Source organism: Salmo salar, chromosome 18 (genome assembly GCF_965601325.2).
Source record: "Salmo salar chromosome 18, fSalSal1, whole genome shotgun sequence".
NCBI classification, from domain to species: domain Eukaryota; kingdom Metazoa; phylum Chordata; class Actinopteri; order Salmoniformes; family Salmonidae; genus Salmo; species Salmo salar.
Genome location: NC_138308.1, coordinates 8,049,851 through 8,065,883, shown reverse-complemented (window position 1 = coordinate 8,065,883; position 16,033 = coordinate 8,049,851). Strand labels below are relative to the sequence as shown.

Sequence of the window (16,033 nt, the reverse complement as noted above, 5' to 3'; positions counted from 1 at the left end):
CAACTTAAACTGGTGACTGAACTAAGATTTGTTAAAGGCAATGGTATTGCTGTTGTGATTAGTTGTGTAGTTTTGGGTACCGGTAGTTAGGAGTACGGCAAACACCTTATTTCTTTGGTTCCTCAATATGCATTTACCATATTACAATGTAGGCTATGTGTTACAGCACTACTTTTGGTGTCCCCCTCAGGAATTGCTCTTGAGAAAATTTCATGCAATTGTCCCCTCCAAAGTGGATATCAGATTTTCGCCCCTGCCGACAGCTATATCATATATCATTCATAACTTTGCTAGTGTAGCATGTTGGCTAACGTAAAGTTAAATCAATGAGCCTCCACACAGTCAGTCAGTGCGGGAACGTGATCATTGCACTCAAGATTGAGCTACAACTGGCTAGGCAGTTGGTAGCCTAAATCCTGCCTGATGTTACTGCTGTTCCTAAAGCCATTGACATATGTTAGCCTACTGTAACCACACACACAGTGGTCTTTCTTATGGCTACCCATGTATTTCCATGGAACTATGAAGTTTATTTGGAAAGTAATAAATATATTTTTAAAAGCATTCATGATTTGTGTAAATGTAATATACTAACTATTACTCTTGTTAAAAATATGAAATGATATTACATTTGGTGAAGAGCACATTATGACTTGTTTAGGACTCGAAACTCAAAGTTTAGGACATGAGACTTGACTCAGACTTGCCTGTCTTGACTTGGGACTTGACTTGGGACTTGAGTGCTAAGACTTGAGACTTACTTGTGACTTGTAAAACAATGACTTGGTCCCACCTCTTGTAGAAAGTGGTTATAGCAGCAGATACAGAGGAAGGGAAGGTAGAGAGGAGGGAGTGAAAGGATGGTAGGTCCTCCAGAAGTTTAGTTTTCCTCCATTTTCGCTCAGCTGCCCGCAGCCCTGTTTTGTAAGCTCGCAATGAGTGACTCAGATACAGAGCAGGAGGGGAGGAGCCGAGCCAGCCGGGAGGAAAGGGGACAGTGCGAGTCACAGGAATTCGGAAAGGGAGGAGAGTAAGGTCGAAGAGGCAGAATCAGGAGACAGGAGGGAGAATCATTTAGCAGAAAGGAGAGATGATAAGATAGAAGAGGAGAGAGTAGTGGGAGAGAGAGAGAAGATTGCGACGGCGCATGACCATCTGGGTAGGGGCTTAGTGGTTAGCGTTGGAGGAAAGGGAGACAGAAAAGGAAACAAAGTGGTGATCAGAGACCTGGAGGGGGCTTGCAGTGAGATTAGAAGGTGAGCAGCCTGTAGTAAAGATGAGCTTAAGTGTATTGCCTGCTTTGTGAGTTGGAGGGGATCGGGAAAGGGTGAGGTCAAAAGAGGCAAGGAGGGGAAAGAAAGAATTCAAAAGAAATGAATCGAAGGCAGATGTCGGGAGGTTGAAATTGCCAAGTACGAAGAGCGGTGAGCCATTGGCAGGAAATGAGCTTATCAAGGTGTCAAGCTCATTGAGGAACACTCCATGGGTACCTGGTGGGCGATAGTTGACAATAATGTTAAGCTTGAGTGGACAAGTGACAGCATGGCTTTGAAATGCGGAGATGGACAGGTGACAGAGGGAGGAAAAAGAAAATCTCCACTTAGGAGAAATGAGTAGACCTGTGCCACCACTGCGACAACCAGATGCTTATGGACAATGAGAGAAAATGAAGTCAGATGAAGAAATAGCAGCTGGAGTAGCAGTGTTTTCTGGGGGATCACCCCAGAGAACACTGTCAGGGCCAAAAAGTCAAGGGACTGAAGGGCAGCATAGGCTGAGATGAACTTGGCATTCTTGACCGTAGATCGGCAGTTCCAAACGCTGCCAGAGAACCGGAATGGGTTGTGCACGAAGTGTACACTAAATTAGAAGTGTTGCAGCCAAGGGGTGGGGAGCGTTTGTAAAGCCTACAGGGAGAGGAGCGAACAGGTATAGAAAACAAACACATATTTACCAAAGCTACAAAAAGAGAAAGAATTTGATCATCTGAAAATAACTAGGTAAGATACGTGAGTGAGTGTTGTGGAGCATTCCTCTCTTTCCTTCCTCAAATAACTCCACAGAACAACTCGGCAGAACAGTCTTTGTTTCCACAACGGTCTTAGTTTTGCGACAAAACCACCACTGACACGACCGTGCTCATCTACAGCTACCGCTGAGAATCCATGGGAGACTGAAGTACTAACACTACATTCCAACAGAACAAACCCCAAGCATACAGCCAAAGAAATGCTGGAATGGCTTCAGAACAAGAATGTGAAAGTCCTTAGGTAGCCCAGCCAAAGCCCAAATCTGTGGAAAGACTTGAAGACTGCTGTTCACCTCCGAACCCCATCTAATTTAACAGAGTTTGAGAAAATCTACAAGGAAGAATGAGAGAAAAAACCCAAATCCAGATGTGCAAAGCTGATGCTGACATACCCAAGACGACTCAAAGCTGTAATCGCTGCCAAAGGTGCTTCTACAAAGTATTGACTCTGTGTCAGGGGTGTCGTAAAGGACAGACCAAGGCGCAGCGGGTATCGTGCTCATCTTCTTTTTTATTACGAGTGAACACTTAAACAAAATAAACCAACGCCAAACAACAGTTCCGTAAGGATACAAGGACTATACGAAAAACAACCACCCACAAACCCCAAAGGAAAACAGGCTGCCTAAGTATGGCTTCCAATCAGAGACAACGAAAGACACCTGCCTCTGATTGGAAATCACACTCGGCCAAACCTGGAAAACGGAACATAGAAAATGAAAACGAGAACCAAAATCCCCTAGACCAAAAACCCCAAAACACACAAAACAAACATCTCCTGCCACGCCCTGACCAACTATAATGACAAAAGACCCCTTTACACTGGGATCTAAATACTTTTGTAAATTAGATTTCTGTATTTCATTTTCAATAAATGTGCACAAATAAAAAAATGTAAAAAACATGTTTTCACTTTATTGTTATGGGGTATTGTTTGTAGATGAGTGAGATTATTTTTTTTTAATCAATTTTGAATTCAGGGTGTAACATAATAAAATGTGGAATAAGTCAATCAAGGGGTATGAATACTTTCTGAAGCACTGTAGATCCAGAATCTTCTCATTGCCACTCATAAATATTAGCCTACATTTAAGCTATTGTTTATATATGCATTTCACACTATGTCAGGGTAAAAGTGGAGTAAAATGTTGGTATGGATGTCAATGTTCATGTCATCTTTACCAATCATCTGCATTCCACTTAAAAAAAGAGACTCAAACTACCACCACCGATTTTTATATGGCTAGCTAAACCTAGGTCTTATCAATAATGAATTGAATCTTGCTTATTGACAATGTTTGGCATGTCCATGCTCAGCCATAATACAATTTACAGTAGGCCTAGCTCCTATGTCAGTGTGAACGCTATTGAAGCCTTGCAATTATTTAGAACAATGTGGACTGCAAATGGGTTCAAGTTAACATATTTAGCAAAGATAGGTCTACATTTTGTTATTTAGTTTCTGTAAGCCATTTAAAAAAACTATAATGGACTAACATTGGAATTGGAATTGATTCCATTGCAATACATAAAAGACGGTAAAAACGCAACTTGAAGCAAACACATATTTCATCATGGAGCACGTTCTTATTGGCTAGTGAGGGGCCAAGCCTAGACACACCCACAACTCGTTTATTCATCAAAACCCAGCATTTTCGCGCCAATGCCAGCAAGTGTGCAGATAATTGTTATGGTGAAAATAGCAAAAATATTTCTGACACACCCATGAACCTATTGCACTACCGCCTGCGCTTATATTTACCATTGCATTTAGGTTTGTTAAAATAGAGGCCATAGACAGAGCTATGGATACAAGGACTGAACATCCATGATATCAAAGTCATAGTTTTAACAATGTTTTGAGGTTGTATAATGTTTGTTAACTTTCACTTTCTTTACAAACGTTTGAGTTAAAACAAGCTTATATTTTGGGTTCTGATGGGGTATGACAGTTGAACTAAGCTCATGAGGCATTTATAAGTTCGATTTTTCAACAATTAATGGGTGCATATCATTCAAAAATATAATTATTTATTTTTACTCTTCCTTCTGTGCTTGTAGTTGAACCCCCAAACCGTTTTTGGATATTTTGTTTCATTACAGAGATAATTGGTTGTCACATTTTGCATCACTTGCCATTGCCTATAATGCAATATGCAAATATGTCTAAAGCATATTAGAAATCACTCTAAAAAGATCCACACCAACTCATATTCCATCAGTATCCCATTCTGAATTATGTATCTTCACTCAATTTATTGTTTCACTGTGCCAGAAATCCTTGTTTTAATGATGCTGTTTACAACAACGAAAAGATACAAATATGGATTTATGGGACTGTGGAAAATCTTGAAATAAATGTAGGGCAGAGACATCATTCAGAATGGGATTCTGATGTAATATGAGTTAGTTTGAAGTGTTTTGGAGCGTTTTTGGAAATGCTTGTTTACACTCCGCCTAACGACATGTCTGTAGACAAGTAGACGTCAAACTTGTCGTTGTCGTTATGAAAAAGTAGAAACACAAAACGACAGCCTCTGCATAATATCAGCAGCCCGGTGCTGCAAATAGCATACTTTCTCTATTTTAACACCAATAAAGCCACCCGTTTAAAAATAAATTCAGTAAATGGCAACCTAGCAAGCCAGGCAACTGAAAGCAATTTTCTAAACAATGTTTTGGTTCGTTGCTAGCTAGCTGGCTAGCCAGTTCAAATAATGACCAGAGTATAGCTGACAACGTCTTAACTTTAGCTAATTTAGCTTACAGAAAATAGCTTACTGCCACAGTGTGACAAAATAAAAGTAGTTAATTCTATCCGAGAATTTTAGAACTCCTGCAAATTATTGTCACAGGAGGATTTGGTCTGGTAGCTGAGGCAGTAACCACGACAACATACGTCGCGAGAGTCGCAGAGACTTTGTGGGCGTTCAAAAATTAAGTGCGTTTTGCTCGGATGTGTTCAGAGCGCACACTGGATGCTCTGGCCGAGGAGTAGGGTTGATCCGAGCATTCTGACCACACGATGGCAGTCAAGCACCCAAGCTAACTGGCTATCGTTGGCTAGTTGGCTAGATACTTCCAGATTCAAATGAGAGAACACCTCACTGACCATTTTACTCGCCCTAGCAAAGCTGGTTATCCAGAGCGTTGGTGACTGTAACTGTGCTGCTGGCAACAATTTCAATGTTTTGTTTTGTCAAGAGCCTTGACTTTTTCTACAGTTACAGCCTTATTCTAAAATGGATTAAGTAGTTTCCTCCCCCCTCATCAATCTACACAAAATACACCATCATGACAAAGAAATAACATTTTCTTTTTGTTGTTGTTGCAAATACCACATTTACATAATTATTCGGCCCCTTTACTCTTTACTGTGTTGAAGTACGTTTTGCAGCGATTACAGCCTCAAGTCTTCTTGGGTATGACGCTACAAGCTTGGCACAAACTGTATTTGGGGAGTTTCTCCCATTCTTCTCTGCAGATCCTCTCAAGCTTTGCAGCGTCGCTGCACAGCTATTTTCAGGTCTCTCCAGAGATGTTCGATCAGGTTCAAGTCTGGGCTCTGGCTGGGCCACTCAAGGACATTCAGAGACTTGTCCTGAAGCCACTCCTCCAATGTCTTGGCTGTGTGCTTAGGGTCGTTGTCCTGTTGGAAGGTGAACCTTCGCCCCAGCCTGAAGTCCTTAGCACTATGAAGCAGGTTTTCATAAAGTGTCTCTCTGCTCAGTACTTTGTTCCATTCATCTTTCCCTCGATCCTGACTAGTCTCCCAGTCCCTGCCACGGAAAAACATCCCCACAGCATGATGCTGCCACCACCCTGCTATACCATTGGGATGTTGCTAGGTTTCTTCCAGATGTGACGCTTAGCATTCAGGCCAAAGAGTTCAATCTTGGTTTCATCAGACCAGAGAATCTGGTTTCTCATCGTCTGAGAGTCCTTTAGGTGCCTTTTGGCAAACTCCAAGCAGGCTGTCGTGTCTTTTACTGAAAAGTGGCTTCTGTCTGGCCACCCTACCATAAAGGCCTGATTGGTGGAGTGCTGCAGAGATGGTTGTCCTTCTGGAAGGTTATTCCATCTCCACAGAAGAACTCTGGAGGTCTGTCAGAGTGACCATCGGATTCTAGGTCACCTCCCTGACCAAGTCCCCCCCCCCCCCCCGATTTCTCAGTTTGGCCAGACGGCCAGTTCTAGGAAGAGTCTTGGTGGTTCCAAACATCTTCCATTTAAGAATGATGGAGGCCACTGTGTTCTTGGGGACCTTCAATGCTGCAGACATTTTTTTGTACCCTTCCCCAGATCTGTGCCTTGACACAATCCTGTCTCGGAGCTCTACGGACAATTCCTTCGACCTCATGGCTTGCTTTTTGCTCTGACATGCACTGTGAACTGTGGGACCTTATATAGACAGTTGTGTACCTTTCCAAATCATGTCCAATCAATTGAATTTACCACAGGTGGACACTAATCAAGTTGTAGAAACATCTCAAGGAGGATCAATGGATTCTCATAGCAAAGAGTCTGAAAACTTATACATAAGGTATCTGTTTTTTATTTTCAAGACATTCAAAAAAACTATAATTGTAATCTATTTTAGAATAAGGCTGTAATGTAACAAAATGTGGAAAAAGGGAAAGGGTCTGAATACTTTCTGAATGCACTGTACATCCATAAATGTTTTCGACTGGTACTGGGGGACCTTCAGACGAGTCTTGTGAGTCCTGTGGGTGTCCTAGAGCAAAACAAGTCCCACCTTTACACAGAGGGGTCATATTAGTGTGTTGCTGTTCGGACGCTACCGACAGAAGTTGACAGATCAGCTGTACCAACTTCAGACGCTTGTGGGGGTCGTAGAGCAAAACCTAGAACACCATCATGTTCATGAGTCTCATCTTTCCACAGAGGGGTCAGTTTGTAGGCCAAACCGTTCTCATGGTCTGACAAACACATGTACATTTTTTTTTACATTTTAGTCATTTAGCAGACGCTCTTATCCAGAGCGACTTACTGTAGTGAATGCATACATTTCATATATTTATTTTGGTACTGGCCCCCCGTGGGAATCAAACCCACAACCCTGGGATTGCACACACCATGCTGGCATTGCAAACACCATACTCTACCAACTGAGCCACCGCTCCAGCTCTGTCACCTTTCACCGTAGATGCGAAAGTGTTACATAGGCGGATGCGGTGGATTGAAAAAAACAGATATATCTATCTTAAACTGACAGATTTTTATGGGGATTGTTTTATTATGCTAATTAGATTTCCGCGGGGGTGTGGACATCAACCTTAGTTTGACCAGCGACACTTGTCGCATTATAATTGTCTACAGACATGTTAGACCAAGTTGAAACTGGCCTTTAGTCTACACCTGTTGTCTACGAAGCATGTGACAAATAAAATTCTATTTGATTTGATTTAGACACATTTTCATAATGCATTGCAGTCAATGGCAAGTGATATCTCAGCAAAATGTGGCAATTTCTTCTGTAACGAAACAAAATATAAAAACATTGTTTGTGGGATCAACTACAAGCACAGAAAGAGTGAAAATAATGCCACAAAAAAATGGATAAACTTCCCCTTTAATGCCCAGCAAAAATTATAAATCCTCTAAGTATGATTTTCCCTACTTGTGTTTTGGAACTTTCCAAAAATAAAATGCTTCCCTCATGGTATACACATCAAATGTTTCCTAAGAATATCATTATCAACCTTATCGGATTCATTTTTACAGTGTCCTCCAAATGTTATGTAGGCCTTAACATTTTTATCTTCACATTTTATCCTTTAGTCAAAGGGGGCTCAATTGAAACATATGTAAATCATGTATTGTGCATTGCCATTTACTTTTATACTTGGGTTATCACTGACTAAAAGGGCCCTGGTGTGCTTTTTTTAAATGATCAGATTATACAACACTTGAATGTATTCTTTTAGCTTGCTCAAATGTTTGGAAATGGCTCCCACTCTTGACAACAGAGATTCATATTTTGATAAATAACATGTATGGCCCATAGCATGAGAGCATGTTATTTAGACCTTTGTAAAAAATAATTATTGTTGTCCTAATCACAGTTCACTAGTCTTCCTTCTACAAGACCATGTAACCTTTTTTTATTTACAGAGAAATGCTTTGAAATAAAGAGACATGGAAATCCTCAAAATCCTGAACACAAGGAAACAACAAGAAGAGGTGATGCAGGCTATGTACAGTATATTCTGATAATACACTTTAGATACCAAAACTTGTTCATACTGTATTCCTTAATATTGGATCATCAAATGACTTTAATTTCTTCTGCAGTTATAAATGAGCAAGACTGTCACTTATTGGCCAAATTCCTGTCAGTTGGATTGGTAGAGGCAGACCCAAACTATCTTCAACACCAAGGACTACAGGGACCTGCGTGGCGGCACTTCCTGAAGAATCAGCACACTTAGGGAGTACCAGGAAATGTACAAATCAGTTACAAAGACATTTACATTTGGTACCCTGGAAAATATTGATTTCTACGCAAGATCAAGCTATCCACCATTATCAAAAAACATTAACGGACAATGTGAGAATGAAGGAGGATGCACTCATTGGCCCACATTTGTCATTGCAGTGATGTGCTGCCCTTTTATTTTATTTGTTAATTATTGAATAATGAAAACATATCTACAAAAGGAACATGACTTACATCATATTTATGACATGCTTTTTTTGTGCCTTGTAATTACATGTTTGGTCATAAAAGCAAACATCCAATTTCCTGTTGTGATAAAAGTACACACAACCATGGTTTTGAGACTATAATAGCTCACATACTGTTCATGCTTTCCACACGTTATGAAAACACAACGATACTCCAATCTCAAGAGAAAAAGTTATAACAATTGGTGGGATATTTTATCACCCCTTGTATACTCTCATATTCTCATCTGGTCAAGTTGTAGTCAGAGAATTTTGGTAAGTAGAGAACGATTGTTTTGAGAATGTTGTGATAACTTCCTGGTAGAAAAGGACTAAACCAATCAACCTGATGTAGGCCTACCTGTGATTTTTCAACTGTGAGTTATATTTTGTAATTGTCATGCGGATAACGTTTATTGAAAAAAGAAAAACAACAGTATGTCTGTTAGAAACTATGTTCTCAGAGGACAGTATATATGACATAAGACCCTGTGTGCAATTTCTATTCATACACATACAGTATTTCTTGAGGCATGTTGGCGAAATCTGAGTGACAGCAATGTATCAGGCCCCAATGGATTCAAAGAGGAAAATGGGCAGAGTTTCATTTATTTTTAGTCACCGTCTTGCCTTTTCCTAAAATAATAACAAAGAGCGAGAGAGAAAGGGAGAGGTTATTAGAACTTTAGCATGGTATTTCTGCTTCTGACTTCATGGTTCTAGCCTGCTGAGGTCACTCACCCCAGACACAGTTGTTTAGGGTCCGTCCTAGCAGATACATTATTGTCACCACTGTCATGTTTAAGAGGAATAACCCCAACACACCAGAGGTGTTAAGGAGCCCGAGGAGAGGATACACCCAAAGACCTACCGCCAAGTAGATAAATATCACCCTACAGAACAAGAGAAATGGAGAATGAAGGTGCAGTGAAACAACATACAGTAAGTACATTGTCTGACTCTTATTGTCAATACACGTGTAGTGGGTCAGCAGCATACATTTTGAATCAGAATTAGAACGCAATTTTCAAATTAATGTGGATTAGTGCTACAAACACATGGAAAGCAATACGTACATTTGTATCTTATTAATAAACAACCTTACATACCAGCCCATGTAAGCCAAGCCCACAACTCCTAAGGCAGCTAAGCCGTTTTTAGTCTTTGGGTACACATGATGTTGAAGCAGGATCTCTCCAAGTAAGATAGGCATAACAACGGTGTGCTACAAATAATATTTTCATACATGATCATTATTATATTTACTTTCCAGCCAACTTATACATTCACAATCATTTGTCTGTAATTTGTATGTACTGACCATAGCGTGATTCATCCAGAGAGGAAAGAAGGCATCTAAAGATTCTGGGTAGACAAGCTGCCTGTCATAGGAAAAGATCACCCAGAAAAGCAGCACCACAAACTGAGAAATTTTAGAGACAAAAGTAAGGAAATAAAAATTGCAGTAAATCCATTAAGATGAGCTATACTATCTCCCTTTGATGTGGGAGATTTCATGTTGGTGGTATATAAAAGCACAATATTTCAATCACTCCTTCTCACCATGCCTACAGGGAAGGCAAGGACAGAGAAGATGAGGTCTTTCCACTTGTTAAGACCCTTGACTGTGTTTTTCCCAGTCTGAAGATCATTCACCACGGCCATCCCAAAGAACACCATCTGCAATAACTTAAATATTGCATACATAGCATATTATTGTTATTCCCATTTTGTTATCATTTATCATTAATATAAACATACAATAAATCATACAGCAAAAATCAGGTAGCCTCATGTGACCTTGGAGATTTTCCTGACTAGGTTGACATGGTTGAACCTCTATACCGGATATATTCAACTCTGTGTTAAGTTTTATTGTTCAAATCAAAGCACAACTCATGCAGTATAACCAATTTCGTCCAACTATCCCAAATCAATTCAATTCACAATAACATTTTGCCATTACTTTTGTAATTTGAGTTTGTAGTACCTTTTAATCCATTACAATCCAACCCCCAATTTTAATTAAAATGCCAAATAATCTCACCAGGTTGAGAAAAGTAAGGTACTTCCAGGGTCCACCATACTCAAAGATCCCAGGTGGTAACTTCTCTCCATCCTTAGCAGCCAGGGACTTAATGATAAAGGCATACCAGCTGAAAGCTGTGATATGGTAAACTATTCTCACTTTTGCAATCATGATAAACTAAGATAGATTGATACTAGATTGATACAATCTCTATAATAGAAATACTAGCAAACACTAACAGAAATAATAGCAAACACTGAGTCTGGCATTGACACAAACTGTACCACCAAACAAGCACCACTTTCCTATCTGGTGTAGTGCACAATGTTGCAAGAAAGAAGGGGTTTTGTCAGAGAAAAGCTCTTTATTACACGATTATGTTCCAGCATCGGCTTATTAATACATTTGGAAATAGAAGGGTTACAAAAGCACACTCCTAAACAAGGGGTCCACTGTTGTTGGTAATGTTTGGGGTTTTCTTATTTCATAACCAGTCCAATCTGGCATGTGATTGGTTTAGTGATGTCAAATCAGTTTTTTCAAAGGATGACTAATGACCATAACAAATATAATGAGTAATGGAAACATAATATGTTATTATTATTATTATTATTATTATTATTATTATGTCTCTGGTGTTTGCTAAGATACATAATGGGTTTAGGACACTTTATTAGTATGTCTCATATAATAGCCTACATTACAAATACAGAGCACGTCTCTAATTAGTGCAGAAATAAAAGATTTGCTCAGTGCTGTAGCTAATCAATTTGTTTCACTCTAGGAGCTTTGGATAGGACACTAATAATACGTTCACACAAAGTTATTTCTGTTGCTTAACTAAATGGTTGCCCAAAAATGACTTTTGGATTCAAGCACTTTCTTCACTCATGGACAAGCTCTATCAGGACATTCTGTATATAGCAAGTCTTATGACAGTATGACGATCAACTTTTGGCCTGTCAAAATGTTTTTAACACTTATCAACAGTATGCCTCTTACAATTCACAGTTCATACATCCCAAAGGAACTCCAGAAGGAAACATTTCATCCTCTCCTTGTAGATCCTGTCAAACCTTCCACTCTGGGTGATGGCAAACAGAGTTTTCCCGTCTCCAACTGTTCCTGTGAAGCCGCAAAAGGAATGAGATTAAGCCCATTGAAATGTAAAACACTATAATCAGCTTGCAGAAACTGTTTTGAATTGGGACATTTTGAAATTGGAGAGCTCATAGTCTAATTGTTCTAATCAATAAGTGAGATAGAAATAGCCTAAAACTTTAAACATAGCATTACTTTTTAACAGCGTCAATCCCTCGCTGAGGTCAAACAGGTCTGGAGCCACAGTATCCAAATTGGCATTTTGGTTTTGTCGCATGTTACTGAAAGTTCTCTTTTCAACAATCATGTTTACTGTTTTGCATCGACTTTGATTCAGAAAGGTTGAAATCATGACGATCATGCCTTTTCAGGTCCTGTTCCACAAGAAAGAGTACACCAAAAAGTATTTTGTATCAAAATACAAACACATTTTCTCTGTTATTAAACTTTATAATAATCCTAAGAAAATCAAACGTGTTGAAAAAGTATTTAATTTATCTCGTGTTGTCACGTCCTGACCATAGTAAGATGTTATTTTCTATGGTAGAGTAGGTCAGGGCGTGACAGGGGGTGTTTTTCTCTGTTTTGTATTTCTATGTTCATGTTCTAGTTTTGGTATTTCTATGTTGGTTTTGTTTGGGATGATCTCCAATTAGAGGCAGCTGGTCCTCGTTGTCTCTAATTGGAGATCATACTTAAGTAGTTTTTTTTTTTTCTTCTTCCACCTGGTGTTGTGGGATCTTGTTTTTGCACAGCTCTGTAAAGCCTGCAGAACGTGACGTTCATTTTCGGTTTGTTTGTTATTTTGCTTTAGTGTTCTGAGTTAATAATAAATATTTATCATGAGCACTCAACACGCTGCACCTTGGTCTACTTTCTACAACGATCGTCACAAGTGTCTATCATAAGTATTTACCACCTTGGATTTCTTCACATTTTATTGTGTTACAAAGTGGGATTAAAATTGAGTTAACTGTCATTTTTTTGTCAACTATCTACACAAAATACTCATGTGAAAGTGGAAGAACATTTTTAACATCTTTTTTAGATTAACGAAAACTAAAACACATAACACTAAGACTTATTTTTCTACTATATTATTGACTGTTTGTTTTACTCCATGTGTAACTCTGTGTATGTGTCAAACTGCTTGCTTTATCTTGGCCAGGTCGCAATTGTAAATGAGAACTTGTTCTCAACTTGCCTACCTGGTTAAATAAAGGTGAAATAAAATAAAAAATATACCTTAATTAGATAAATATTCATCCCCCTGAGTCAATGCATGTTCGAAACACATTGTAAGCGATTACAGCTGTGTGTCACGGGCGGATAGAACAATTGAAGGATGAGTCAAGCGCAGGAGACTGAGGTCCGTTGGAACAAATGTGATTTAATATATCCAAGGGCAAAATCCATATAAGGCTGGGAGCACAACAGTCAAAAGACTAGAGGGAAGCTCCACTCGAAAAGACAGACGGGGCGCAGCCCGGCAACCCTAATGCCTAGACAATAAGTAGTAAAACAACTAAGTACAAACAATACAACCCCTACCACACGTAACAATGAACAATCCCGCACGAATCCTAACTAAACACAGACAAACTAAATACCCCCCCACTAATGACAAACACGAAACGGCTGCAATCAAAAAACAGACATAACTAACAGACACTGAAACATAGATCGGTGGCAGCTAGTAGGCCGGCGATGGTCCGGGAGTGGGATCGATGGTCCGCTCCTCGGTGTCGTAGAGACGCGACAGTGCGTTGGCCTTCCGGTTCCGAGAACCCGGAATGTATGAAAGGGTAAACTGGAACCTCGTAAAGAACATGGCCCACCTGGCTTGACGAGGATTTAGTCTCCTCGCTGCCCGGATGTACTCCAGGTTACGGTGGTCGGTCCAGATGAGAAAAGGGTGACGTGCCCCCTCAAGCCAATGTCTCCACACTGTCAAAGCCTTGACCACGGCTAACAACTCCCTGTCCCCCACATCATAGTTGCGCTCCGCCGGGCTCAGCTTCTTTAGAAAAGAATGCGCAGGGGCGGAGCTTCGGAGGAGCGCCAGAACGCTGTGAAAGAACTGCTCCTACCCCAGCCTCGGACGCGTCCACCTCCACTATGAATGGCAAAGAGGGATCCGGATGCGCCAGCACCGGAGCGTCGGTAAACAGAACCTTCAGACGACGGAAGGCTCTGTCTGCCTCTGCCGACCACCGCAATCGCACCGGACCCCCCTTCATCAGTGAGGTAATGGGAGCTGCCACCTGACCAAAACCCCAGATAAACCTCCGGTAATAATTGGCGAACCCCAAGAACCGCTGCACCTCCTTCACCGTGGTAGGGGTCAGCCAATTACGCACAGCCGTAACGCGGTCACATTCCATCACCACCCCTGTGGTGGAAATGCGATATCCCAGAAAAGAGACGGCTTGTTTGGAGAACTCACATTTCTCAGCCTTGACGTATAGGTCATGCTCCAGCAGCCTCCCAAGCACTTCACGCACCAGAGCCACATGCGCGGCGCGTGTGGCGGAGTAGATCAAGATCATCGATGTACACCACCACACCCTGTCCGAGCATGTCTCTGAGAACCTCGTCCACAAAGGATTGGAAGACGGCGGGAGCATTTTTTAACCCATACGGCATGATGAGGTACTCATAATGGTCAGATGTGGTACTAAATGCGGTTTTCCACTCGTCTCGATCTCGGATACGCACCAGGTTATACGCGCTCCTGAGATCTAGTTTGGTGAAGAAGCGCGCCCCGTGAAATGACTCCATGGCCGTAGTAATGAGAGGTAGTGGGTAACTGAACCACACTGTGATAGAATTTAGACCTCTATAGTCAATGCACGGGCGCAGGCCTCCCTCCTTCTTCTTCACAAAAAAAAAAACTCGAGCAGATGGGTGATTTAGATGGCCGAATGTATCCCTGTCTCAAGGACTCAGTGACGTATGTCTCCATAGCCACTGTCTCCTCCTGAGACAGAGGATACACGTGACTTTTAGGGAGAGCCGCGCCAGCCTGGAGGTTTATCACACAATCCCCGTCGATGGGGTGGTAATTGAGTCGCCTTCGTTTTACTGAAGGCGATAGCCAAATCGGCATATTCAGAGGGAATGTGCACAGTAGAGACTTGGTCTGGACTCTCCACCGTGGTTGCACCGATGGAAACTCCTATACACCTACCTGAGCACTCCCTCGACCACCCCTTAAGAGCCCTCTGCCCCCATGAAATCTGAGGGTTGTGAGAGGCTAGCCAGGGAAGTCCCAGTACCACCGGAAATGCCGGGGAATCAATAAGGAACAGGCTGATACGTTCTTCATGACCCTCCCGCGTCACCATGACCAGTGGCACTGTTACCTCCCTCACTTGGCCAGACCCTAGTGGTCGACTATCTAAAGCGTGCACGGAGAAGGGTTGGTCCAGTTTAACCAGGGGAATCCCTAACTTATCAGCAACCCTACGGTCCATAAAACTCCCAGCAGCGCCTGAATCGACTAGTGCCTTATACTGGGAGTGAGGGGAAAACTTGGGGAAAAAAACAGAGACGTACATGTGGTCGACAGGGGGCTCTGGTGTGGCTGGTGCTGACTCACCTGGGGGGTCGATGTGGTGCTCTGCCTGCCATCTGAATTCCCGGGAGAACCTCTCCAGCACCGGTCCGCAGTGTGTCCTCTACGCCCCCCCCCCCCCCCCCCCCCCCCTCCGGTCCTCCTAGCAGCAGCCCCTCCTAGCTCCATGGGCGTTGGAGCAGGAGGGATGGGAGGTGGAATGAATAGGCCCCGATCGGAACGTCCCCGGGCAACCAGCAGGTTGTCCAGCCTGATGGACAAATCAATCAACTGGTCCAGGGTGGTTGTATGGTCCTGGCAAGCCAGCTCCCGGTGGACGTCCTCACGTAGACTACACCTGTAGTGGTCAATCAGGGCCCGCTCATTCCACCCCAATCCGGCGGCTAGAGTCCGGAACTCCAGGGCAAAGTCCTGAGCGCTCCTCGTCTCCTGCCTCAGATGAAACAGTCTCTCACCCGCCGCCTTGCCCTCCGGGGGATGATCGAATACCGCCCGGAAGCGGCGAGCGAACTCTGGGTAGTCGTCCTTAGCTGAGTCTGGGCCCTCCCAGACGGCGTTGGCCCATTCCAGAGCTCTACCCGTGAGGCACGAGACGAGGACGCTCACCCTC

At 42.1% G+C, this 16,033-nt stretch overlaps 2 protein-coding genes across 3 annotated transcripts in view; both read right to left on the bottom strand.

Annotated features, from left to right (window-relative positions):
* Positions 1–8,635: 8,635 nt before the first annotated feature.
* Positions 8,636–11,052, bottom strand: LOC106576837 (androgen-dependent TFPI-regulating protein). The gene is made up of 6 exons (XM_014154293.3): positions 10,764–11,052; positions 10,280–10,405; positions 10,038–10,139; positions 9,826–9,941; positions 9,458–9,609; positions 8,636–9,352 (listed from the first exon to the last, which is right to left on the bottom strand). The coding sequence occupies exons 1-6, from the start codon at positions 10,914–10,916 to the stop codon at positions 9,321–9,323; spliced, it is 681 nt and encodes a 226-aa protein (XP_014009768.1). The 5' UTR covers positions 10,917–11,052; the 3' UTR covers positions 8,636–9,320.
* Positions 11,053–11,096: 44 nt separating this feature from the next.
* The window catches only part of LOC106576836 (protein FAM83H), a 69,250-nt gene continuing 64,313 nt past the window's right edge, over positions 11,097–16,033 (bottom strand). The window contains exon 4 of one of the 2 annotated variants that reach the window (XM_014154291.3): positions 11,097–11,870. In XM_014154291.3, coding sequence (XP_014009766.1) covers positions 11,793–11,870 — 78 coding nt within the window. In that variant the 3' untranslated portion in view covers positions 11,097–11,792. The remainder of the gene's footprint in view (positions 11,871–16,033) is intronic. The other variant, XM_014154289.3, reaches the window with a different exon arrangement.

Excerpts from the sequence above, each read along its gene's own strand:
- LOC106576837 (XM_014154293.3), bottom strand. The coding sequence starts at position 10,916 with ATGATTGCAAAAGTGAGAATAGTTTACCATATCACAGCTTTCAGCTGG. Across the intron at positions 10,140-10,279 it reads TTGCCTTCCCTGTAGGCATG|TTTGTGGTGCTGCTTTTCTG; the intron begins GTGAGAAGGAGT and ends AAAATTTCTCAG. Across the intron at positions 9,353-9,457 it reads CCTAAACAACTGTGTCTGGG|GAAAAGGCAAGACGGTGACT; the intron begins GTGAGTGACCTC and ends TTATTATTTTAG.